Genomic DNA, 25,536 nt, shown 5'->3' on the forward strand with positions numbered 1-25,536 from the left:
CTCGCCTCAATCGACAACTTCATTGAACTTGTTTTCCACCACCATTTCCAAAGACCTTGGGCTAAATCCAAGGCATGTTTCTCTGGCCTTCTTTTATTTGCTTAGCAGAATTTGGCCTCACTTCTCACTCCCTCCATCTCGAAGCATCCCTTCCCTTCGGTGCAACCGTACTTTCCTCGTCTCCCCCAGTTCCTCTGGCAGCTGCTGCTTAGTCTTACTTGTGAGTGCTCTTTTCTCTGCTCCCCCCTAGGTGATGTCCCATGGGCTTCTGTCCTAGGGCTGCTTCTCTTTCTGGGCTGTCCCTGGACTATGCTACCCTCATCCACGACTTCTGTTGCCTTCTGTGTTCTGATGATGTCCTGATTTATGTTTCCATCCATTATCAGTGAGGACCTTTGGGCTCAAATGTCCAACTGCCTACTGAACATCCCTCTTGGATATGTCATAATGTGCCACACTTGACATTTCCAAATTAAATTAGTCGTCATCATCCCAAGCCCATCTTTATTGTCTCATATCTTAATAGATGGTATCACTGCTCAGTAATACACACCAGAACTTGACTCTGCTTTCTTTTTAACCCCTACATTCATTTAATTATCATGCCTTACAATTGCATTTTCATAAATCCCCAAATTGCTTAAATTTGTCCAGTTCTTTTTATCTCTGTTGCCCTTATTCATTCATGTACTCATTCTTTCAATAGGTATTCATGGGGTCTGCTCTGTGTCCTGTTAAATACTTACGATATGGTGGTGGGAAAGACTGACCTGGTCTTTTCTTCTTACCAAGTTTGCAATTTCGGAGGGAAAATGAACATCAAACAAGTACTTACATAAGCAAAAGCAACAATTTGCTTTACCATCCTTTTGCCTAAAATGCTGCAACTTTCCTGCTTGGCACCTTTGCCCTCAGTCTTGCTCCCTCTCTATCCATATGCCCTACTGTGCTGGAGTGGTCTTTCAAAAAATGCCGATTTTATCACATCACTGCTTCTAATTGTCCTGTGGCTCTACTCATTTCTTAAAATAAGTTCAAAGTTGATTTTGTTTTGTTTTTTAGTTTGAAATAAAACAAATTTTCAGCATATTGCTATGTAATAGATATAGCTGTCACATGAACCTAATGCACAGGTCAGCATTACTGTTGCTTTTACACCAGTAGATCTATGAGCAGAACAAATGATCACTGGAAGCTTGCTCGGTGATCTTGGAATTAGAGCGAGGGCACTTAATTCCACATTTAAAATGTTAAATGACATTAAGCTAAGCTTGCCTGAGGCATCCATCTCCATAATTGGAGTGCCTTCACAAAGAGAATGCAGAACTTGAAGTACTTTGGCCCAGACCTGCATCCCCTGGATGGACACTCCTGTTTCTCTCCTTTATTCCCTACCCAGCACCAATTCTGATTGACACATTCTTGCTCTGGAGTGCCTTTAGCCAAGCTTTGCTCAAGCCTGAGAGCTTGTCAGACTTTTAAAAGTGATTTTGTACACCTTTTCTCTGAAATGCATTAATTTCATTGCATGGAATTTTACTAGTAAGTAGTTTTTAAGTAGTATTTGAACATGATTAAGAAATTCCAGTGGTACAAAGAAGTGTATCATGAAAAGTTACTCTCACTCTAACTAACCCTCCAATCCCTCTGCCTCATCTCCAGGAGCACCTTTGATTTTAGTTTGTGTGTCTGATTCCAGAAACAGTCTACTCACGTAAACGAGTACATGTCTTTTTTGTTTGTACACAATGAAGGCATCTCCCTGTCTCTGTCTCTCATATATATATACACATATATATATGGGTGAGTATATATATATATATATATATATACACCCTCCATTTAGACCTTTAACTGCTGTTCTGCATCTTGGTTTTTTTGTTTTATTTTATTTTATTTTTTTAACTTAACAGTGTACTTTAAAAATGTTTTTGTATGAACATATGTACCTAACCTCTTCTACACAGCCAGGCACTACAGTAATCCATCGAATGAATTAACTATATTTACCAACCTTCTTTTGAAGAACTTTGTGTGCAAGTGCTCGCACACATGTATGATTTTATCTGTAGGAAAAGTCCCTAGAATTTGAATTGCAGGGATATTTGCGAGACATTTGTGATGCTGATAGATTATTGCCAAGTTGTCCTGCAAGAAGACCACATCATTTCATTTTCCCACCCAAACTGGAAGCTCCTGTTTTTCTGCAGCTAAGCCAATACTATTTCTTATCAAACCTTTTGACCTTTGTAATCATATTCCTGGGAGATAATAGTATCTCACCATTGTTTACTTTGTAATTCTGCAATTCCCATCCAGGTTGAAAGCCTTTTTGTGTGTCTATAAGTCCTGTGTATTTCTATTTCAGTGAACTATGTTGTCATGTCCCTTAGGTTTTTCTGTTGGGTTGATGGCCTTGTCAAACATAAAATTTACCAGTGAGAAAATTTATACTTTGCCTAATGTTTTGCTTGTCTTCTGATGTTCATTATGGTATTTCCTCTTCTTCCTCCACTTCTTCCTCCTCTTCCTCTTCTTCTTATAACGCAGAATTACATTTTTTTTTTTTTTTTTGGTAGTAAAATTTATTTCCTTTATGCCTCTTAGGTTGTAAATGTGCTTAAGAAGAGTCTTCCCCTCTGTACAAGTACAAAATAAGTCTCTTATAGTTTCTTTTACTGTTACTATTTCATGCTTTTGTACTTAAAGCTTTTCTCCATCTGGATTTTTAAAATATGAGTTTTATTATACTATTATATTTATTATATTAAAATTGTTTTATTATTTTTCCAAGATAGGTAATCAGCCAATCAGGCCTCTTGATACCATTGATTATATAACTCAACCTTTCCCTCATAAGTTTAAATAAATTTTATACAAAGATCACCTTTGTATTTGGACCTATTTTGGGATCTATCCTAGTTTGACAATCAGTTTGTTTCCATGCCAGCACTAAACTTTTTATCTCCTAAAGCTTCATATTATTTTTTTCTACTTGAAGTTTTAGTCTTACTCACTAGTCTCATTTTTTCATAATTTTTAGGGTTAGTCTTGCATGATAATTTTTGCATATGAATTTTAGGAATTGCTTACCTAGCTCAACCCACAGTATATTGGTGTTTTAAATTAAGATAGCACTACATTTATATATTTTAACAAGTCTTAAAAGATCTTAAAAGCCCTGCATCCTCAAACTCAAACTTCTAGCCTCATTTCTTGTCTTTCTCTTTCTTCAATGAGATGATACAGCCACTCCGAGCTTTCAATTTTGCTACTGAGCTGCATTGTCACTTACCTCCCAGGCTTCATGCTGGCCACCCTCTCTTTCTGGAGCACTGTTTCATTGACTTCTGTCTCTAACTTCCTCTGCCTCCCTGCCTCTGGGCTGTGTCTTCACCATGTGCTCTTATATATTATAGCTCCCTGTATTTCCCAATCCCAGCATAGTAACTTAGCATTATAAACGCATGGCTGGCTACCTGTCCATAGAGACCATTAGAATATAAACTGCAAGAAGGCAAGGACTGTGTGGATCTTGCTTATGGCTCTTCCCTAGCACCCAGTACAATGTCCTAGCATGTGCATGTGGATGTACACACACCCACATTCCTCTACAAATCTGTCATTTAGAGATCTGAGTAAGAGTACTTACTAGAAGTCGTTTGGGACATCAATATGCAAATTTCTAGACATGACTTTTACAAAGTCATTGAGTTAAGATGTTTCTTTAAATAAATAACTTCTATGGAATTAAATAGCACAGCATTGGTTCCTGTGCAGTAAGAAATCAATTCATTACAGAGACACGGCATAGCTGGAGAGGAAGAAAGACAAAGCTTTGATGAGCTGGCTGATTCCGTATCCAGCAGGGAGGAGGGGCAGAGAGAGATGGGCCCATGAGGACAAGCAGATGAGAGACGCACAACAGGCCGCTCAACAGCAGAGGTGAAGCCAGGGGGAAAGAATCATTCCAGGACATCGATTCCGGCAAACACATTGGTCTAATGAGAAGGAGTTGTGCCTTTTCTGTTGTGTAATAGCTAATAATGGACATTCCTGTGGATCGATTTCAGTTTTCCCTGTGACTGCATTTATGGTGCTTTACTTAAAAAGTGATTCTGGTGTGAGATTTCAGATGTGATTTATCCTTCTTGTAGTGTGGATGGTAGAGATTGTTCATTTTTCTCAAAGAATGGCAGACATCCGGGTGTAAAAAGATAGTGTGGCGGGTCCAGTGTAATGGACCATCTGATGCATGTACTTTTGTGCCTTTGCAATTGAGGTGCACGCACATAGGCTGATCCTATCAATGTTTCATGGGGCTTCCTTTATATTTATAACAACAACACTATTAGGCATCTTACACATTTTGATGCTTGTTTGGAAAAATTGATCATAAAACAACTGATAGACATAAGAGATTGGAGGGCTTTTAAAATTAGAGTGGGAAAGTATATAGGTGAACAGATTGCATTGAATAATCCAAAAAGATAATTCTTCCTTGAGATAAATAACATCCATTTATTTATGTTTACATGATGCTGTATGCTTGTAATATACATGCAAATAAAAATAGTTTAGACTCCATATATATTTTAAAAGGTAATTTTTAAAAAAGGAATGGGCATTATGGATCCAACATATGATGTTAAACCCTGGTGAGAAAAGTCATAGTTTTGGTTGAGTCATTGGCTCTTACATAGGTAAGCCTAGGTGTCCCTCTAGGATATAACTTCTTAGCCATCTCATTTATTCTTTAAGGGAATTGCTCTCTGACCAATTAAAAGTTTCTTCTGGAGTTTAACTGCCTGGTGCCTTGAGGGTGCTATTGAGCCTTTTGTTTACTCCAGCCTAGCCTAGAATGCACTGTCATTAACTCTTCTTTCATTGCATTTTATATCTATACATGTACAGTTCAGAGGGCAGTAGATATTTGTTGACAAAGTCGTTTCCGGAGAGCTGAAATGGAGGACAGGAACTGACTGTTTATACATGCATGTGTGGATTGGTTGATTGATGAGTTCATTCATTTATTTAATCAATTAGTCAGTTAACAAGTATGTTTTGAACATGTCCTCCCACCAGCCACTTTTCTGGGTCCTGGGTGACAAGACTTAGGTCAGCTCCTAGCATTTGTATGGCCTGTTGAAGTGCACCAGCGGAGGTCCTCAGTTATATCACTTCTCTTTCACAGCTGTGTGGACAATCCATCCTACATGTCCAGGCTCCAACAACACCACCGCAGACAGAAGCTCGTACCTCCCCCAAGCCCACAACATTGTGCTTAGGGACATGCATATCCATAGCATGGCACAGCCTCAAGAGGGCTGATCCACAGGAAAGGCCTACATAGGCCCTAGGAGTGGGCTCGGGGTCTTTGGGTAGGGAAATCTGGGAATCTACTTGGTCAAGAAGAAAGGTTCCATTTCCAGGTAGGAGAATCCTGTTGGCCTTGTGACTCCTTACCTCACCTAGAGGAACTGAGATGTAGGAGAACCAAAGTGAGAGCCTCTAACAGAGCTGAGGGCATTAAGTACATGGCTGTTTGGGCTTCTGCCTTGTATCTGGCCTCTGCATCATTATTATTTTTGTGCTGTGATGTTGCCACAGGGGCATGCAGTGGGGTCGCCAGGCTCCCCATGCTTTTCCCATTGCAGTGCCCCTCTCTTCAGGGGAATTCTGTCATGGAGTCCATGTTTCCAACAAGGACAACACATGCAGGATTCTTCCCTGACTTGTATTACAGTAAGCTCATGATATCACAGACACAGACAGACCAGCAAAGCAGAGACCTGTCCCCAGCAGTTAATGAGTAAACATCAGTGGCTACCAGCTTCTATCGTTTTCTCTTCCCTTTACAGATTTTATTTGTACCCTGAAAGGTCTAGATCTGAATATAGTATTTTAAGAAACAGCTCATTATGGCTGAATAAATAAATAAATAAATAAATAAATATATTTTTACTGGCAGCCTAGGAAGATCCTGGGATTGTGAGCTGTGCCTAAAAAGTTCTTTTCCTTAATGTGTTTTTTTTTTTTTGCCAAATTGAAAAATCACTGAATATACCACTTGTTGTGCATAGGTGATTGACACACTAATTTTTCATTTTCTTGGGGTATTGTGTAGGGGAGTGATACAGGTTGTGAAGCAGGATTACTTGGTGGGCTAAGAGCCTGTCCCACTCTGAACTTGGTCTGCCCCTACTACCTGGGACTAATTATTAAAGCTCTCTGTGTCTCACTTTCCCCATCTACAAAAAGGGAAAATAATAAGACCTTTCTCTTTGGGTTCCTGTGCTGTTAAAATGAGCTGATGCATGTAAAATGTTTGTGCCAGTGCCTAGAACTCAGCTGGTAGGTTTTTATTCTGTGTGTCTATCCTAATCATATTTTGAAGGAGAGTGGACTCTGTAGGGCTGGAGGAGGGCAGAAAAGCAAAAGAATCTGCCTTGATTATGGCACTGGACAGGTGTGGGGGTTAAGGGGACAGATGTGCAAGGGTGTTGGTTCCCTTTATTGTGGTCTTGGCATGCTCTTTGCTTGTTGGCATATTTCTCTCATCTTGTGGGACCTGGCATGCTCAGCTGATTGGGATATTGACCACTTGTGTGCTGAGCAATCATGGGTCATACTCAGTCACTAGTATGCAGGTCATGGTTTTGTTCTGCCACTTTTTGTCCAATAGACCTGGTTCATTTCATTTACTAGATTGTTTACAACAGTCCCCCTGGACTCTGGAGGTTATCAGTCGAGTTTATACTCCACTTTCTCTCTTAACTGTCATTCTCACTCTTTAATTGCAAGGCCTTTAAAAAATGTCTTTTTTCTTTTTTTAAAATTGTGGTAAAATACGAGTAACATAAAATTTACCATGTCAACCACTTTTACATGTACAATTCAGTGACATTAAGTACATTCAAGTTTTGCAAGCAACACCGCTGTCCATTTCCAGAACTCTCTTTATTTTGCAAAACTGAAACCATATCCGTTAAACAACTCCCCACACCCCTGTCCCGGAGCTTCTGGCAACCACCATTCTATCTTCTGTCTCTATGAATTTGACTACTCTAAGTACCTCAAAAAATATGTCTTTTTGAATAATGGTGTACCTTGAATTAAAAGTTTTTATAAGAGATTTGTTTAGGATTTTTAAATTCACTCGCACTTCCCTTCTGCCAAATAGCTTTTCTTTATTGTGTATTCCGCAACCACATATCACTGGGATCTCTTTCCACCAGCATCTTTGTACTTCAATGCCAAAGAAAGTGATCTCTAACCTTCTATGAAAGTGACTGAAGGTTAACATGGGAAGTGAAACCACTGAGGATAAAATCAGAAGCGTTCCTCACATTCTCTTGCTCTCCTTACTCCCACAGCCTATGAATGTTGGCGGAAAAATTGTGCCAAAATTAAAACAGACCTTCACAGAGATCCTAAAATTTTACCACCTCAATCATTCTATTTTCTTGACATTGTGCCTGATGCTCAGTTTTCCCTGTGCCGTGCTCTGATCTCTCCTGAAGTTGGAGCAGAAATATTAGTTCCACAAATTCTCTTCATATGGAATGATTTGGCCTAACCAGAGGCCAAGAGCTTTCAAAGCTCTGTTGTGCTGTGATTAGCGCCGACTTGAATGCTTCTTAGGATTCTTAGTGCCTGGGCTAATCATTGGAAGTCCTTCTGCACTAGACATAAATGAAATATTGGTTGGCCTGAAATAACAGGGAAAGAGGAAAAGACATTTAAAAAAAAAAAAGATAATTTATGTGTTGGATTGGAGTCACAAGAAGATTTCACTTATTTATGACCATTCCCTCTGAGACACAAACGAATTATGGATGGAATGATTTATTAACTCATTTCTTGAAAACAAAGTATAAGACCAACTTATAGTATGAGTGTATTAGTCATAATGGGCACTAAATTTGTATTGAGCAAATATTAGAAATGTTGCTATTAAGCAATTTAACATCAGCATTTGAATAACTGATAATTATTTTATACAATAAGGTAAAAATGAGAAGGACAGAGTGAATTAGGAACAAAAAAAGAGAGCACAGGAACCCCAGCTCACTCTAAGGGTTGATAGAGTTGCTGGAACTGAGCGCAACAGTTGTGCATGACTTCTTGGCAGTGAAAAGAGAAGCTCATTATTAGGAAGGAGAATGCCTCCTAATTCCACAGGAACATGGCTTTGGCACATTCTGAAAGGAATTTCTTTTTCAGGGACAATGAGTGATGTAATTCAGAACTTTTATGAAAAATGCAAAAGTAGATTTCATTTCTTCTTGCTGAGAAGGCCAGTGAAAGTTGGGGGGCTTGATAAGGACCTCAATTCTGCAAGGAGGCTAAAGCAGTTCAAGAATGTAATCTCCCAGAGCTGTGCTTACAAAATGGATGCAAGGCGGGATCGCAGTCTCCCACCCCACACACCCTTTGCTGAGCCTGGCTTTACTAGAAGCTGGGCTGCACGGGATTTGAAGTTGTCCCTACTGACCACAGCCTGGAAATTTAAATCTCTGTTGCTGGTTAAGGCCAGATCTAATCTTTTGGAAACCAGACAACCAGATGGTCGGGCTGACATCCTTTTACAAAGACCAAGCCGCCTGGCCTGCGTGCTCATCCAGGTGGAAGCCACCTGGTCGGCGGAAGAAGAAGAGCTGGGGAGGTACCAGCGGGCAGATCCAGGATCCAGGCTTGCAGCCCTTTCCCTCAGAATATGGACAGATGCTCCACTGAGACTGCAGAGTTCCACCCACAGGGCACAGCAGAGGTGGAGGTGGTTTTAGTCTAGAAGCTGTTAGGAGCAGGTATATGATCAGCCTCTTTCCAGCCAGGTGAGGCCCCCCCAGACTCTAGGGATGTCCCCAGCCCTGAGAGGGATGGCCCCCTGCGGGCCTGCCAGGATGAGTTAGCTTCAGAGCACACTGAAAGTCACCCGGTAAGCTGACTCGTGTTTGTGTGGTTTCATATTGACCAATGTTAGAGGACACCTTCCCAAAATAAAATTTTGCCTTAAATATAGCTTAAGCCTGCTTCTTGCTGGTAGTTCGGTATCAGGACAGTTTCTGCCCTGGGCTCTTCAGCTAATAGGCTGAAACAGTGTCATGATGCATGTTTAGTTACTTGATTCTCATTTGCTCTGGTAGGTTACTGTGACCTATCGAAAGACCTGAGACCTAATGTGAAATATATAATGATATGAAGCAAATTAGTTGGGAGGAAAACATTTTTTTTTTTTTTTTTTTGGTCAGGAAAAAACACATCTCTTTCTCCTCCTGGGTATTTATTTACCTTTGTGCAAAGTGTAACATTACAATTGGGTATGTCTGTGTCCACTTTAGTTAGCTTTTAGCAACAGGGGAAGTTTCTGAGGGTTCTGGAGCAGGTAGAAGTAGCTTCTTTAAAACAGTGATGTATTGCCCTGCTGGGCATGGCTTAGTGGTTGAGCATTGACTTAGGATCCAGAAGATCTCGGTTGGATTCCCGGTCAGGGCACATGACCGGGTCGTGGGCTTGATCCCCAGTGTCTCATCATTGATGTTTCTATCTCTCTCCCTCTCCTTTCTTCTCTCTGATATATTTTAAAAAACAAACAAAAAACAGTGATGTATTTTTATTGTGGCCTTGGTGCCACTTGATTTTATGAGACTCCCTTTTGGGATCTCTGTGCATGGAGATGACATATCAATGTCGAAGAATTGTTGGAGCATTAAAGCCTCAGAGGAAATTACAAGCAAGAATTATGTCAGGTGTCATAAAATCTTTCCACGGGCCAGTGAAATAGCTGAGGTCGGTTGGGAATGTTACCAACTGGAAATGTGCCCCAGCCCCCTAGGAGCACTGTCACTCAGTTCGTCCTGACGGTAGCCAGAGAGAAATGCTAGTCCAGTTTGGCAGACCTTCTGTTTTTTGTATATTTGTTTGTTTTAAGAAAATATGGAAATTCAGATTCTTAAAATGTGAAATCTTTCCATTTTGAAAAGTTAGTGGCTAATAAGAAAATATAGAAAAATAAAGGACCGTGTATTGTTTAGACCTGGGCCACATGCTGTTGCTGTGACTAGTTGACCAGTTTATAAGGTTTCACATCACATTATTTGTAGGCTGGGGTTCAATCCTAAGTCTGCAGGAAAGGCTGTTATTTCATTTAAATCCAATGAAACTTACATTTTCCTGGTGAAGAAGGATGTGTTTTATGTAGAAAGCCAACTTTAAGGTCTTTTTTTAGGATTAATTTTTCTGGTCATAAATTGTAGTGTTTCTTGTTGGGAACCACCTTGTTGATAGAGGTAGGTAAGAAAAACCTATATTAGTATTCAGAGAGAAAGCCAGAGTGTAGTTTTTTGTCTTCATAATACTTTTCTGAAGCTTTCTTGTAATCTCTATAATGAAGGGACTTGAGATATTGTCAAGTCCAGATTTCCTCTTTCACAGGTGCGGCCACTGGAGGCAGGGTAAGATTAAGCTTATTAGTTAGTGACGAGCCAGCCCTTGAACCTTGGTCTTATGCTCCTTGTTAATAATAATTGGCATCAATTGAGGTCCTCAGTTGTGCTAGGGCAGTTTCCTAATTTTCCCAACAACCCCAAGAGGCAGTTACTGTTGTTATTCCATTTTACAGACAAGTAAATTGAGGCATAGGGGCTTGCCTCAGGTGACATAGCTAGTAAGAGATGGAGCTAGTGGAGTGTTTAATCCCCCACACTGTACCACTTACATTCTTTCCAGGTATTTGAATTTTTAAATTCCCAGGGTATTTGGGCTGTCCTAGAAGTTGCAGTTTTCAGAGCTGGGCATTGTAGAAGAATCTGAAGAGAATAAATGAGTATCTCCTCTTATAGCTCAATGTAGCTATAATACACGGAGCTTCCTGCAAAATGTCCTCAGTCCTTTCTGTTGACTGTTGATTTTAGGCTATGATTATTCGTGAAGATTTACTTTGCAGAAATTTTAGAAATTACTCCTTACTGGAGGTGCTAGATTTATACGTCCGCAGTCCTGGTGGTGTGGCACAGTGGCTATGAGCTCAGAAATCCAGGCAGGCCCATCTGGGTTTCAATCCTGTTTTGGCAGCTATGTGACCTTGGGGAAGTGGCCTGGCATGGTGGGACCGCAGTTTTCTTTTTTGAAAAGTGGAAACAATCACTGTGCTCTCCTGGTAGCATTGTTGTGTTAAGGGAGACAATCCCTGGGTACTCCAGTGCCTGGCATGCAGTTTGCACTCTATAGATGGAATTACTGATGCTATGTTTATTCTAATGACCAAAAAAGCCCCCCAAAACAAAAGGTGGAAGTGCTGATGCTACCCAGCATGTCCTAGCAGGCTGTTCAAATTCAGATTCTGAGTATGCTTTTCTGCTGTTGTCTACATTCATGCTTTCACAGTTGGGGTGGTATATCCTGTCTTAAGAATGGGGTGATACATTGAGAAATTCCACTTTTGAGTCCTGTTTTGGCCCATCATGGATTGACTGTCATAACCCGTTCTCGTCAGTTTGCTGAGAAACTGAAGCTGCCTAGTTGTGGACTCAGGGAACAAAGGCATATTTTTTAAGGGATTATTATATTCCCTATGATGGAAATCCTGTGGCAGAGGGGATCTTATCAGAGTCAAAATGTCACGCCCCATGGTGTAAGCTTGGGCACATATCGCAATCTCTTGCGGCGTTTAGGTTCTACCTACTTTTATTAGCTTATTTATTTATTTGGTGGTGGGGGTGAGGGGTGGCAAGAAGTTATTCCATTTGGAAGAGTAGCCATTAGGTATATTCACTGCTCTTACCATTTCTTTTCAATGTAATGCCAAAGCACAGTTCAGGTCATAAAGTCTAAGCTAAAGGGAAATTTTATTTGAGAGCAATACTGCTGTTAGGCTAATACACACTAAGAAAAGCTGCATCAGAAACCACTCTTTGTTACTTGGGCAGATATCTGGAGGAATTCTTTGATAGGTTTTCAAAGCCAGTGGGAAATCTATTAAAATGGAATGAGGACCCTTTCCAGGAACCTGTAATTCAAAAATATTTCTGTGAATTTTCCCTAAAATTACCTCTTCTCTCTTCTTTTCCCCCCAAAAATTACCCATAAGCTTTTTGTTAAGCCTGGGGAGAGAAATTTCTTTACCTCAACAAAATGTCTTAGTGAAGGTCCTGGAGGTCCAGTTGAGACTGGAGAAGCTTTGTTGACAATACAAAATGAAATGGCAGATAGTAGAGACTTGGCTTATGTTCATGTTCTTTATCTGTTGGCTTTCTGGTCTCTCTCCAAGGCCTGAGCTCCATTTAAGCCTTCACTGACCCGCCCAATCATATCTTGTCATTTCTTCCACTGTGGCCTCACTGTCCAGGTGTTTGTATTTCTGCTTGGAACCTCCTTTTTTGTGCTCATCAAATACTGTGGCAGTGAGCCCTGTCCCCAGAGAGCATCACTCCTTCAAGGTTAAGAACCATGGGTATGAAGACTCTCGGAGGCTGTTTCTAGTCTTAACTTTCCTGAGACTGAGGGGTTTGGTGGCAAATAAATGCTTATTTTCCAAGGGCAATTAATTTTTATATTTAACAAAAAATAAGTACTTTAGTTGGTTTGAGTGTGTTGTGTGCTTGTGATCTAAATTCACTCCTAGACTGGACAAATTTTCCTTTCAAAATTGGCTCTCCAACCTCCTCTGTTACTGCCTTTCCTGGTTTTCTACATGATAAATGAAGTTATTTTCTATTATTGCAATTTTCGTTTAGCACTTACTGTGCATCTTTTATGCACGTGTGTGTATGTGTTTGGTCTTTCCCGTGGGATAATAAAAGTGCAAGTGGAAGATGCTTAAATCTGTTTGACTGCGCTAAGTCCACCAGCAGCCCTGAGAATCAGCCCTGCGAGTGCGTGAAGTGGAAATGCAGTGAGATGGATAAACCCCTTCACTAGAAGAGTTAGTAGTCCAGCTGGGGAGTCAGGTAGGTTCATAGGAAAATACAAATGTGGGTACAAAGAGTACCTCCATTTCTTCTAAGTTTTAATTACAAAGTTAAGAAGTATAGTAAATGTTAAAAAAAAGCTTGCCAAGTTATGGAATAAACATGTTGGGATTAGAAAGAGCCTTTTTGGGTGTTGTGTAGAAATCAAGCAATGTGTCAGATTTGCGGGGCCCCAGAATAGATTTAGGTGAATTCATTGAGAAGTGCTTTGGATATAGGATCCAACTTTTAGGGCAGTAGATAGTAGTCTTAGGATGCAGTAAAAGTGAAAAACAACATTCATGATAATATGAGGTCCAACCTAGAGACTTATATATGAGTCAGAGAATGGAGGAAGACATATTTGGGCAAAACACAGTGGTTGATGGCCAAGAATGATTCCACACAGATTGCTGATGTAGGTGTGGGCCAGAGGGACTGGGAGTCCTAGGAGCTAAGTGAGAGAAATTCTTGAGGAGTATCCTATAAAATAAATCCAAATTCATTGAGTCTCTGTGTCACTGTTCAAAGCCTGCTTACTTCCCTAAAAGAGAATGAAGGCAACCTCTGCAGGTTAGAAGGGCAGAAGCTTGGTTTTCTGTGAAGAAACAAAGCTCTGCTGAACTCATGACATTCTTATCAGACAAGTGCTGGAACATGGGCTCTGGGGGGATGGCTTGTGTCTTAAAACCCCTGGTACCTAAGCTTTCCAGAACAGTGGGCATAGGTCAGAGGAGTTAGGGGTTGTCATGGAAAGAAAGCTTTTGAGAAAGACCTGTGCCCAAATGCTGGGCCTTCCTTCCCACTGCTTCATTGGGAGTGAAACTGTTCTTGGACATGTGTTTTATTAAGCAAAGCTTGACTCAGTACAGAGTTTGACAGCACTGTGACTGGAGGGATGGGAAATGGTTTTTCTGGAGGGAAAACCTATTGATGCACCTTTCACTTGTCTGCCTGGCCTGGCTCTTCCTCCCTCCTTCCTGATCCTGGGGTGGTCTCTGAGCAGTGGCAGTGAGATGGGAGAACACAGAGGACCTGGTGTTGTCAAGATCCTGATGCAGAAATTACCAGTAGGGGGCAGCCCAGCATGCTCCTTACTCTTCTGGTTCATGTGGAGAGGCTCTGGGGCAGGGAGCCCAAGGCTTTTAGATTTTGTCTCTTGGATGGTCCAGGAACTAGAGCTTAAGCCCAGGTGTATTTGTCCACTGAGTAACTGAGAGCCCTGGAGTTCGGCTTCCCTGCAGTCCTTTCACTTCCATGTCCTTCTCTGTCTTTTTCCCTCCCTCCCTTCTTCCCTTTCTTCACTCTTCATAAATTTTTAAAATTCCCCCAAATACAATGACATAACACATAACAATAACTTCATGTACTTATATTCAGAAATGACACTTTAACATTTTTGTCTTTTTTTGTTACAAGTCTTTCTTCCTTTAAAAAATAAATAATTTAGTAGTTTAATAAAATAAATACTTTAACAGTTTGTTTCTTAATCCCAGACCCATTCTTCTTTCCCAAGGCAATCTTACTTGCAATCTTTTTATACTTTACATATATACTTGATTATGAAGATTATGTGATTGTTTTTTATGTATTAAAAAAAAATAAGATAAACAAACAAAAACTCATAGATGCAGACAGCAGTATGGTGGTTACCAGGGGGAAGGGGCGTAGGGGCAGGTAGAAGTGGGTACAGGGGGTCAAATACATGTGACAGAAGGAGATTTGACTTTGGGTGGTGAGCACACAATGCACTATACAGATGATGTATTGTAGAATTGTACACTTGAAACCTACGTAACTTTATTAATCAGTGTCACCCCAATACATTTAATAAAAACTTTTTTAAAGTCTGCATAAATTATTTTATGTTATATGTATATATTATTATGCAATTCAGCTTATTGTTTTTCTCATTTAATGTGAAGACCCCTTTCTGCTCAAATATAAAGATCTGGTTCAATCCAACTTATGTATTTAACACATCTTACTTTTTTGTTTCTTTTTTAAAAATTAGGTTTGTTAAGGTAAAATTGGTAAATAACATTATATGCATTTCAGGAGTACGTTATAATTGATATCTGTATGTTCTAGTGTGTGCACCACCCAAATCTAGTTTCCTTCTGTTACCATATATTTGACCCCTTTTACTCAATTCGCCTTCTTCCACCCCCTTTCCCTGTGGTAACCAGCATTCTGTGGTCTGTATCTATGAGTTTGATTTTGTTTGTTTTGTTTTGTTTTTTTTTTTTTTTATTCCACATATGAGTTAAATCCTAAGGTTTTTGTCCTTTCCTGTCTGATTATTCCATGTAGCATAATGTCCTAAACATCCACCCTGTTATTGCAAATGGCAGTATTTCATCTTTTTTTATGGCTCAGTAGTTTCTTTATTGATGGACACTTGGGCTGTTTCCAACTTTTGATTCTGACCATAAATACAATGAATATTCTTGTATGTGTCTCCTTTGGTGCATGTGTGAGAATTTCTCTTGGGTGAATACCTGGAAATGGAGTTGCTGGGCCATGAAGTGTGCCAATTTATAATTTTCCAGGATACTGGCAAATTGCTCTTCAAAGTGTTATACCAATTTACACTCCCTTCTACAATGTAAGAGACATCTTCATATTCTTAGAAATGTTTTATATCGTCAATCTTTAAGCATTTTGTCACTCTAGTGTGGGACAAATAGTATGGCATTATTTAATTTGCATTTCAAGGTCCTTGTGGGGTGAGCAGTTTTTCATATGTTTCTTGGCCATTGAGTTTTCCCTTTGTGAGTTGTCTGTTATTAACTTCACTGGCTTCCTTTCTAGTCCTGCGATGCCTCAATGGTAGCGAAGGAGAGTTCCTTATGGGGTAGACTTCATGACCATTTTATAACCAGCAACTATCTTGAGGGCATCTCTGCACATGGTAACTTATGAAGGGGAATTTCTGGCATCTGGAGGACATTTGCTGACCTTTAAATCCAGTTCTTCTGTTGATTTTTCCATTTCGAGCAGGAGAAAAATTCATTATTTATCTAGGAAATTCCTGTCTCTGCAGTGGAAGAGTATTCTCTAGTGATCATTTTTTCATAATTTCATATGGTTGTTTTGATGGTTTTCTACAAAATCACTTGTCTAGTCTTAGATCCAAGAACCATTATGCTTTGCTTGATATCTGACTTATTTTCCTCTCATAAACACTATGGATTTACCACTGACCAAATTTATTTCCTATGCATTCTTTTCTTGGGTGTTGCTGACTAGAAAGCCTAGAAATAAGATTGTGGTTTTTTTTTTCTTCTAACAAGTATACACATTTTGAAACCCAGTTCCTAGCTCCATTGATGTCTCTGCCCTGGCTTTTCTTTCTTCTACGACTTCCATTTTTATTTGTGCTAGCTCATTATATTTTCTTGAGTACAACTAGGGAGTTTCTGAATTAAAAATCTGGTGAAAAGTGAAATGAAAAAAATAAAGGGCATAAATAACTAGAAGATAAATGCTCTGTGCCACAGTTCACTAAGGACCTGTTGAGTGTCAGGCCCCTGTCATAAGCATGGAGAATATAGTGATGTCCAAGCAGAGTCAATGTTTTCAGAACACGGAGTCCCCACACCAACTCAGCTGTAAGGAGTGGTCTGGCTTCTCTGAAAGTCCTTATTGTGACCCAAATGAAACCTTACAGTATTTACCTTTTTTTTTTTTTTACTGTAGTTGCATGAAAAAAACATTAAAATTTAGGGCTCTCTGGAATCCAGCTCTTATTGGGAGATAATTTAGAAGGAGAAGGTTACTGTGGTCTCTATTGAAAATGTTAGTGGAATGAAAATCTTGGAAACAGCTATCTAATGTGTGATAATTTTGAAGCATTTCGTAAAAACTCTTGATGTTGAAAATTGTTGTTTGAGCATTAGGTTGGAGTCTTAAAATGTTTCCTTCTGTGTGTGGTAGAAAGAGATAAGAGAATAAATCCTTCCTGCACATCTGTTGAGTGCAGGCCCTGAGTACCAGGGAGAACCAAGACTTTCAGTGGAAGATGCCTTTCTACCTTGGAGGTTGCATTTTTATGTAACAGGGGACAATGTTCATGAAAGCCCTTTTATTTCTCTTTGGTGTAATTTTGTTCCCTCAGAATATTTTACTTATTTTATTTCTAAAATTTGTTTCCTAAAAATGAGTGCCCCAACTCTCATCATAAATCTTTGTTTTGTTTTTTGGATTCGGTAGAAGGGACCTACAGATGCTGTGTCTTCTTCTCCCTAGTTGGTTACATTTAATTTTTTATTTCATTTTCACTCATGTTGGTAACAGCAGGGTTATATATTTGTTTTCAATGTCTTCATTGGAATGTTACGTATCTTAGTGAAAAAGAAAGGGAAAATGTGACCTAGCACAACTTTGGAACTCCAAGTGTTGCCCGTCCGTCCGTCTGTTCATCCATCCATTCATCCATCTACCCATCCATCCTTCATCTGTTGAATATCTACCTTGTGCAAGGTGCTTTGCTAGATGCTGTGGTGCATATTAAAACAGAATCCAGCTGTCTCCAAAGAGGTTGTGATCTAAGGAAAATGGATAGACAGGTTCTCAAATAAGTATCACAAGGAAATTCCCTGGAGACAATTTTAACAGCTTTGTGTTTATATGACTAGGTTTGTATTCTTGGTTGCAGGTGACAGAAATTCAGAACAAACTTCAGTTAGTGACGACTAACATTGGAGATGGCTAGATTCAAAGGCTCAAGTGGCATTTTTGGTGTTGCCTCTCTTTGTATCTCCTACCTCTCTTTTCTTCTCTGTGCTGACTTTATTCTTGGAAAGTCTCTTTCCTTGTGGCAGAATAATTTCCCATGGAAGCCCCAGCTCTGTGTAACTTATCAGCTATGATCCCAGAGAAGAAGAAGAGAGAGAGAGACTGTCCCAGCATTCATCTGTTTAATTTTAGGGAAGATCTTCATTGGTCTAGTTGAGGTTACATGCCTAACTCTAAGCCAATCATCATGTTCAAGGGAATGGAATTCTCTGTCCAGCCAGAGTCACCAGTTTATTCATACCTTTGAGGGTTTTGGGGGGTGGAGGTAGAGGAGGGTTCCTACAGAGAATTCACTAGGGCCATGTGGGTTTGTGAAATGTGTTTCCTGAAAGGAAAAATTGGTATTATTACTGACAAAGGCAGAAAGAGGGGTGCTGGGCCAGGAAAAGAGCAAGTGGGGAGGAAGGGAGGGAGGGAGAGGGAGAAAAGGGGAAGGGAATCTGCTTCTGTTTTTCAGGAGGTAAGAGGAGTGATTGCTTCTCTTGGAATGTGAGGAAAGATGTGATTTGTCGTGTGTGTGATGCTGCCAGCATCCCTGTGGCTATAGGCATAAGGGTGAAACGCCTTTGAGAGACAGTGAACGCATTTCTTAGTTATTTTCACCTCTATGCACAGGGGATACCATAAAAGGGGAGGCAAACTGAAACTGTTAGTTGCAAGAGTGATAAAAATTAAGAAAAATGAAGCCTGGTGAACCTGTTGTTGACCACGACACCCGCTCAATCTTTGTTTCTTCTCAATCACACTTACTTTTACTCCCCTAGCTGTTTTTTTTTTTTAAATGGTGGGGTTAGGTAAGGTGGGGAAAGATCCCCTTGAGCACCCTGGTGAGGTTGTGTGGACCTTACCCATTCTTTTATGTACTATGTTCTGAGTCAGTGGTTTTCACTCTGCTTTTTTTGCAGTTACATTGCAAATCAAAAAAGGTTAGAAATAATCAACGAAGATGATGTTGAAGCTTACGTGGGACTGAAAAATCTGTGAGTACTCAGGACTTGTGTACTTCATCTTAGAACTTCTTCTTATGCTCTATTCATCAGTCAGTTCTAACATGCGTGCAATTATGTATTTCCATAGGACAATTGTGGATTCTGGATTAAAATTTGTGGCTCATAAAGCATTTCTGAAAAACAGCAACTTACAGCACATGTAAGTAAAGATTGTTTTCTCCCCAGGACCCAGTTTATTCAATATTTTTCTCCTCTCTGTTTATTTTCCTTCTTTTCCACTCTACCCCCCTCCTTTTAAAAGTTAGTATAGCCGTGACAATAGCTTAGAAACATTATCTTTGACTTCTGAATAGCTTCAGAGGGATATTAGAACAGCCTGTTTATTCTCTTTCATGAATTTCTGGGCCATTTCCATCTTGGACGGAACAATAGCCCATCGGCAAGAGTCTACTTTGAAAACTCTGTTCTGGTACAACGTCCTTGACTCTTTTCCTTGGAATCATGACGTTCCCTGGAAGACATTAAACCAGTGGAATTGAAAGAGACAGACTTGGCGATCGCCTTTTCAGGGAACTAAAAATTACTAATGCCTTGCCTCCACAATAGAACCTCTTTTGAACTTTCATTTTTAAAAAGCTATCTGCCATGATTGACAGAAGTGGAAAAAGTCAATCAAAAGTCAATCATGGGACATTCCAAAGGTTCAGACAATTATTAACAATAGCAAATGCTACCCCTGCTGTCATGTTGACTCTTTGTCAGCTGAAGTCAAATGTAAATAAATAGGGACAATGGGGGCTCTTAAGTTGTTGGCTGCTAAATCCTGTTAGATGACAACACTTAGTCCATAAGTTATGGCCTTCCTAAAAGATTTTGTCATTAAACAGAAAATCACCTACTCCTAAGCTCAGATTGGTGTCCCCATGCCCTGATTTTCTGTTGGAGGAATGTTGCCAGCATTCATTGGCCCTTTTTAAAAAATACGTTTTGATTGATTTTTTAGAGAGAGGAAGGGAGAGGGAGAGAAACATTGATCTGAGAGAGACACATCAATTGGCTGCCTCCTACACACTCCCTACTGGAGATCAAGCCTGCTACCGGGGCATGTGCCCTGACCTGGAATCAAACTGGTGACCTTTTGGTGCATGCAGCGAAGCTCAACCAACTGAGCCACATCGGTCAGGGCCATTGGCCCTTTTGCGCTTTGCAAATTCTTTGCAACAATGCTTTATGTGTCTCATAGTCACTTGTATTATCTCACTTGATTTTTCTAACAATTGGTAGGGAAGATCATTTTTATTCCCATTTCATGGGCAGAAAATCAGAATGAGGAAAGATGTAGGACTTCTTCAGGTTCACAGATCAATTTGACAGACTTATGACTGCAGGGCTGACTCCTGGCCGTGTTCTTCCCATAAGAGTACAAGAAATAAAATCTGTGCTATCCCTAAGATTCGAGGATCAGTCATTCTTGTAACATTTGGCCTTTCTTTTCTTGGGGAGACTAGTTCTCCAACTGATTTTCATGCCGGTAATAAAAGAAATCATTGTCTTAGAGCCTGGGCTCTCTATGGAAATTTGTTGATATTATGAAAAAACCTTAATTTCATGAAGCCAGTATGTTGACTTCATATTTTATAGGTAACGTTAATGATGGAGTCAATTTAAAAATAAAGTCTGTGGAATTAAGATAAAGCATTTGGCAAAAATGTGACAAAACTCCAAGGAACTTTATTAACACGTTTCATCTGAATGTTTTTTGGCATCATCTCTGCAGTTGGTTTGCCTGCACAGATCTGATGTCTGCGTAGGCCTTGGTAGCATAAACAAGGGAGAAGCTGGAAAGGAGAGAAAGGCAAAATGCTCTAATGCAGTCACTTAAATGTAATTAATGACCTCAGTAGTCAAGTTCTGGTATTTTCATTACACCTGACTTTAGACCTGAATTACTCAACAACCACATTTTACTGGCTGTTTTACCATATCACTTCCCTTAATGTGATTTTTTTTTTATATAGTGGACTATGATTAATTATAGTTTTAGTAATAGACTAATTTATTTCTTTATTGTACCTCTTATATATTCCCTACTTTCCTTGTTGCATTACTATTTTTAGTAAACCAAAGCCACCTTGTATATATTTTTTCAGGGTGCTATATGGTAGAATAATTTTAATGGCATTCTAGGTGTTGTACATAACTTATATAAAGCCAGGTATCTGACCCTATCTTCCAAAGAGGTTCCATTTGAAAATAGGAAACCAAAGGGATGGACATACCCTATATAGTTTCTTTAAAAGCCAGTACTCTGGAAGCCCAGTCATTGGGCAGACTGCAGAAACTCTACTGGTCTTTGTAGGCATGGTTACATAGTAAGGCAGAATAAAGTCAGGCCAATATTCAAGCAGTTAGGAATAAATCGTGAAATGTCAGTGAACTTCATGTATTTATGTGACGTAAGAGGCTTCTCATTAAATAAGGAAATTAAATTAAGTAGTTGGCTTTTTAGAATGGCAAGGAGGGAGGAGGGAATCAAGTCAAGTGCTTGCCTTTCTAGACCTTAGTCCCAACCTCTGCTTAAGGTCAAGGACTTGGGGCAACTGGCTTCCTCTCTTCTGATTTCCCACAAGTAAATTGTGCCCTTAACTTGAATATCAACATGATGGGTGACAGTGAGCTAGGAAAGAAATGTGCATCAGAAGCCATTTCTCAGTGTTCTTGGAAAATGCTGATTATCTCTGTTAGTTTCTCCGATAGTATAAAAATGTGCACAGGAGCACTGCACTCTGGGTTTTAAGGAAATTCAAATTGGCTCCTGTCTTTGACTTTCACCACTCCCCCTCCACCCTGCTCCTACTTACAGGCATGGGGACTCTCCAGACGGCCACTGAGTGTACTTCTTGGTGCCTTAATTCCTGCCTGGCCCCTGAGAACCCAGAGACTGTGAGAAAAGCCAGCATTTGTCTTTTCCAGGGGCTTTGCAGAGGTGCTAATTAGCTCCTTTGCAAAGTCCTATAATCAAACAGTAAGGTGATTGTTGATTTTTTCCCTCCCCTCCTCCTCCTTTCCTGGCTTTTGGCCCCAGTAATAAGTATGGTTCATAAAACTCATCTTGTTCTTTGGCGCAGAACCGGCCCTGGGCTGTGCTGCTGGCAGCCCGATAGGGCAGCTGCTCCCAGTGCCGGCTCGCTGGCTGACCTGGGAACCTTGACAAGAAGTGTCCTTTTTCTTTGCTTCTCTCTCTTGTTCTTGGAGGAAGAGCAGGTTCCCCTGCACCCCCCTGTCCCCCCCCAGAATTTCTGATGAAGATGAAAATATTTGTGTTTCTAAAACTGTAGGGAAGACAGGCAGATTGGCATTTCAATGTATTATTCTCCAGTGAAAGCCATTCTGAATTCACATTCCCAAAGAAAAGATTTATGAGGGCACATTTTTTAACTTCCTGGTAGAGTATTTTTTCACATGGGTGAGCACTCCACACTCAGTGTGAAAAGAGAAGGTGCCTGTGTGAAAGGAAGAGGGTTCCCTTGTGTAGGTGGGGGTTTGGGTGAGTGAAATGTCAATATAGAATAAGGCGGGGAGTGGACACACACGTTCTTGAATTATGAGGCACCAGAGTGCATTTTCTTTATTCATCGAATGGGTAGCCTTGGGGCATGCAGTAGCTCCTGGGTTGTAACCCCTTTCGGAAGGTGACTGGTCAGACATATCAAGATATTTTTAACTTTTGATTTTGTTAGGCTGATACAATGGACCAGCCTCAGGTAAGGGCCCAGGATTACTGTCACCTTCAGATCTCCCATTCTTATCTATCAGCCCAACACTCACTTTCCTGAGCAGGAAACAGATATTGAAAGGCTCATTGCAATTTATTGAGGTCTTGGATGTTTTTGTGAAAGTTGGTGTTTGTTTTACGTTCATGTTACTTATTAAACACATGTCTAGAGGCCCAATCACTGGACACTTTTTAAATAAATTCAACTAGGAAACATATTCACAGAGAGAGTTGGCTGCCAGGATTATGGCTTAGAGTTTCCCAACTCAAGGCCTCATGGCATTGATCATTGGAAACTAAAACTCCTTCCTATTGAAAAAACTATGTATTTGGAACATGTCAGTAACTTCAGTATTATTATTTTCAATCGCAGATATGACACATTTTCAATCGTTGGTCCAAATCTTAAAATGACCTGTCGCTAGCATAATTCAAGAGAAAATCTGGTATTCCCCTTGTTATCTGATATTGTTGTTGTGCTCATCATAGCATTAGCTGGTTATTTAGAAATTGTATATAAACAATCTCAGCAGAGTTTATCAGGCAATAAGTGTTTTCTTTCCTCTAAGGACACTTAAATCCAGTTTATATTCGGAGTTTTGTATGCTGCATGACTTCAAAATATTCATGATGCTCTTTAGTTTTAAAACATCTTTTCTCTCTGGTGAGTTTATGGTTTTAAATTAAATTAAATTTAATTTAATCTTTCTATTAATTGTCCAAAAGGTCAGAAATCTCTAAATGGTATATAACTTGGCTCTGAATCAGCATATGAAAAATAAACCTTTGGGTAAAAAAGAGAGTTAAAATAGGCAATATGAAAATTATGCCTCACGCCTGCCCATATGCAAGAATTATAGAAGAGGCAGGAAAAACAGCTATCACTCCAGGTGGAAGAGAGAGATTATTGGGTCTAAGTAAAGCAAGGGCCATGATCAAATAAAATTACATCGTGAAAAAAAATCTTGCTTTGAATACTTTATTCCTGAAGTACATCATTTTAGATTCACATTTAATGTTTTTGATTTCTTTCAGCAATTTTACGCGAAATAAACTGACGAGTTTGTCTAGGAAACATTTCCGTCACCTTGACTTGTCTGAACTGTAAGTAATGATTTTGTGTTTGGGGGAAAAAATTTCAAGGAAAAAAGTAATTAAGTAGTTTTTTAAAAAATGAATGATGCAGCAGATCTATTTTTATGTCAAAATTTTCAAAAATGGTTTCTCAAGTTTTGGTTGTTTGTTTTTTTTCCTCATGAAGACATGATTTAGTAATAAAAAATAGAAACCTCAATAGTAGTATATTGTTTGTGATGAGTTTAAATGTCGTTCTTACCTAAATGATTTATTTTGTAATGGAGGGAAAAATATTGAAATGCGTTGATGACTAATAGCCAGCATTTCCAAGTGTGTTCAATTTTTGTGTTATCACCACAAAGCAGATGTAAACTGTTGCCATTCCTATGGCTGACATGCCCCAAGAACCCTAATGCAGAGGCTCCGTGTAGCAGAGGTGGGCCTGGGTGCACAAGGCCTTTGAATACCAGGCAGAGCTTTTGCTTAAATTCTGTGTTGCCTGAGTTGTAGGGTCTACCCCATGAACAAGGAAATTGTGCATATGAGATGTCACTGGTGGAGTGACAACGAGCTAATAGGTAGTAATGAGGGCTGCATGGTGAAAGCCTTAGTGATTGGCAATGATTTGGAATGAACTGAATTCAGGTAGTTGAAGTACTGGGTTTCTAACACAGGCGTAGACATTAACAACTTAAGGAAGAGATATGAAATCGAATAAGGTACTCTGTAAAAATTTTAAGCGTCACTGCAGAAAATTTTCTTGCTGGGTTAAAAATTAGAGCTCTGATTCCAAATTCACATGTCTCAGTATTTTCCCTACAACACATTTAATCAATTCATTCAATTCATGTTAATTGTATGCCTGTTACAAATCAAAGTTACCTGGTACTAGGCCATGGCGATAGAAGAGCCATCCCTGTGTTCCGGGATTCTGCTGTGCGGTGGGAGATGTAGAAGCCTAGCAAGTAAGCTAATAACAACCACTGCAATAGGCATTTGCACAGTGAGCTAGAGGAAGAAGCCAGCTGTCCAGCAGCGTGTGGTCATAGGAACGTTGCTATATGTATCATTGAAGAACTCCCCGCTTCTTTATGCCCTCTACGGGTTCAACCAGACTTTCTTTTTAGAAAGATTCTTTAGTTTTTCATGTGCTCAGAATGCCAGGAAATATCTTGGATTAGTGGGACTTAAACATTGTGGGTCTCTTCTGCATTATATTCCATATCCAGTAGTGTCCAATCTTATTTTGGTGTTGGAGGGATACTTGGAGGCTATCAAGCAGACACAAATTAAAGAGCCTGCCATGACCACATTTCCCCAAAGAAACTCCCAGAAAAGTCTCTAGGGATCCCTGAGATTCTTAGAACCCAACCAGAAAACCACAGGAGTAAATGATGCTGCAAAGCCCAGGTCCCGTCCTCACAGAAATCTTAAGTATTGTGGTTAATTCCAGGCAGAGCCTATGTAACGATTTTAAATGGCCTCATTTAAAGGCTCATTACCATAAATGGAATTCATCTTAAATAGGCCACTGAGTATTATAAATAAGCATTTAAAGATTTTTCTTCTTGTGGTTTTTATTTTCCTCTTGACTACGTCCTCCTTCCCCAGTGTCAGGCCGCAGGAGTCCAGGCAGCACGGCTGAATGGTCGCTTTATCTCGGCAGACCTCCTCACAGTGGGCTGAGGGGCTCAATCTGGAGCTCAGCTGCCCTTGCCCTCTGAGCTCCTGAGCTTGGTGTGTGTGCATGTGTGTGTGTGTGTAGGCATGTGTGCACGTGCACATGCATGCTGGAGATCCAAGAGCTCCCTTCCAAATTCTCTCTCTCACATTCACTCCAGCTTTCTCGCATCAATCAAACCAAACTGTGGTTGCAGAAAGCTGTGAGTACCACCTGATTAGCTCTCACACTTCAGTCCTAGCATTGTATTTACAGTCTCATTTTAAATGAAGATGACATTGCACTGTAGTCTGAGCTTATTAA

General features: G+C 39.9%; 1 protein-coding gene across 3 annotated transcripts in view; it reads left to right on the top strand.

Annotated features, from left to right (window-relative positions):
- NTRK2 (neurotrophic receptor tyrosine kinase 2) overlaps positions 1–25,536 on the top strand; it is a 283,569-nt gene that overhangs the window by 10,063 nt on the left and 247,970 nt on the right. For all 3 annotated transcript variants that reach the window (XM_016223028.2, XM_087822730.1, XM_087822731.1), the window contains exons 2-4: positions 18,656–18,730; positions 18,828–18,899; positions 23,511–23,579. In XM_016223028.2, the coding sequence (XP_016078514.1) occupies positions 18,656–18,730; positions 18,828–18,899; positions 23,511–23,579 (216 nt within the window). The remainder of the gene's footprint in view (positions 1–18,655; positions 18,731–18,827; positions 18,900–23,510; positions 23,580–25,536) is intronic.

This window comes from Miniopterus natalensis, chromosome 12 (genome assembly GCF_054644295.1).
Source record: "Miniopterus natalensis isolate mMinNat1 chromosome 12, mMinNat1.hap1, whole genome shotgun sequence".
NCBI lineage: Eukaryota > Metazoa > Chordata > Mammalia > Chiroptera > Miniopteridae > Miniopterus > Miniopterus natalensis.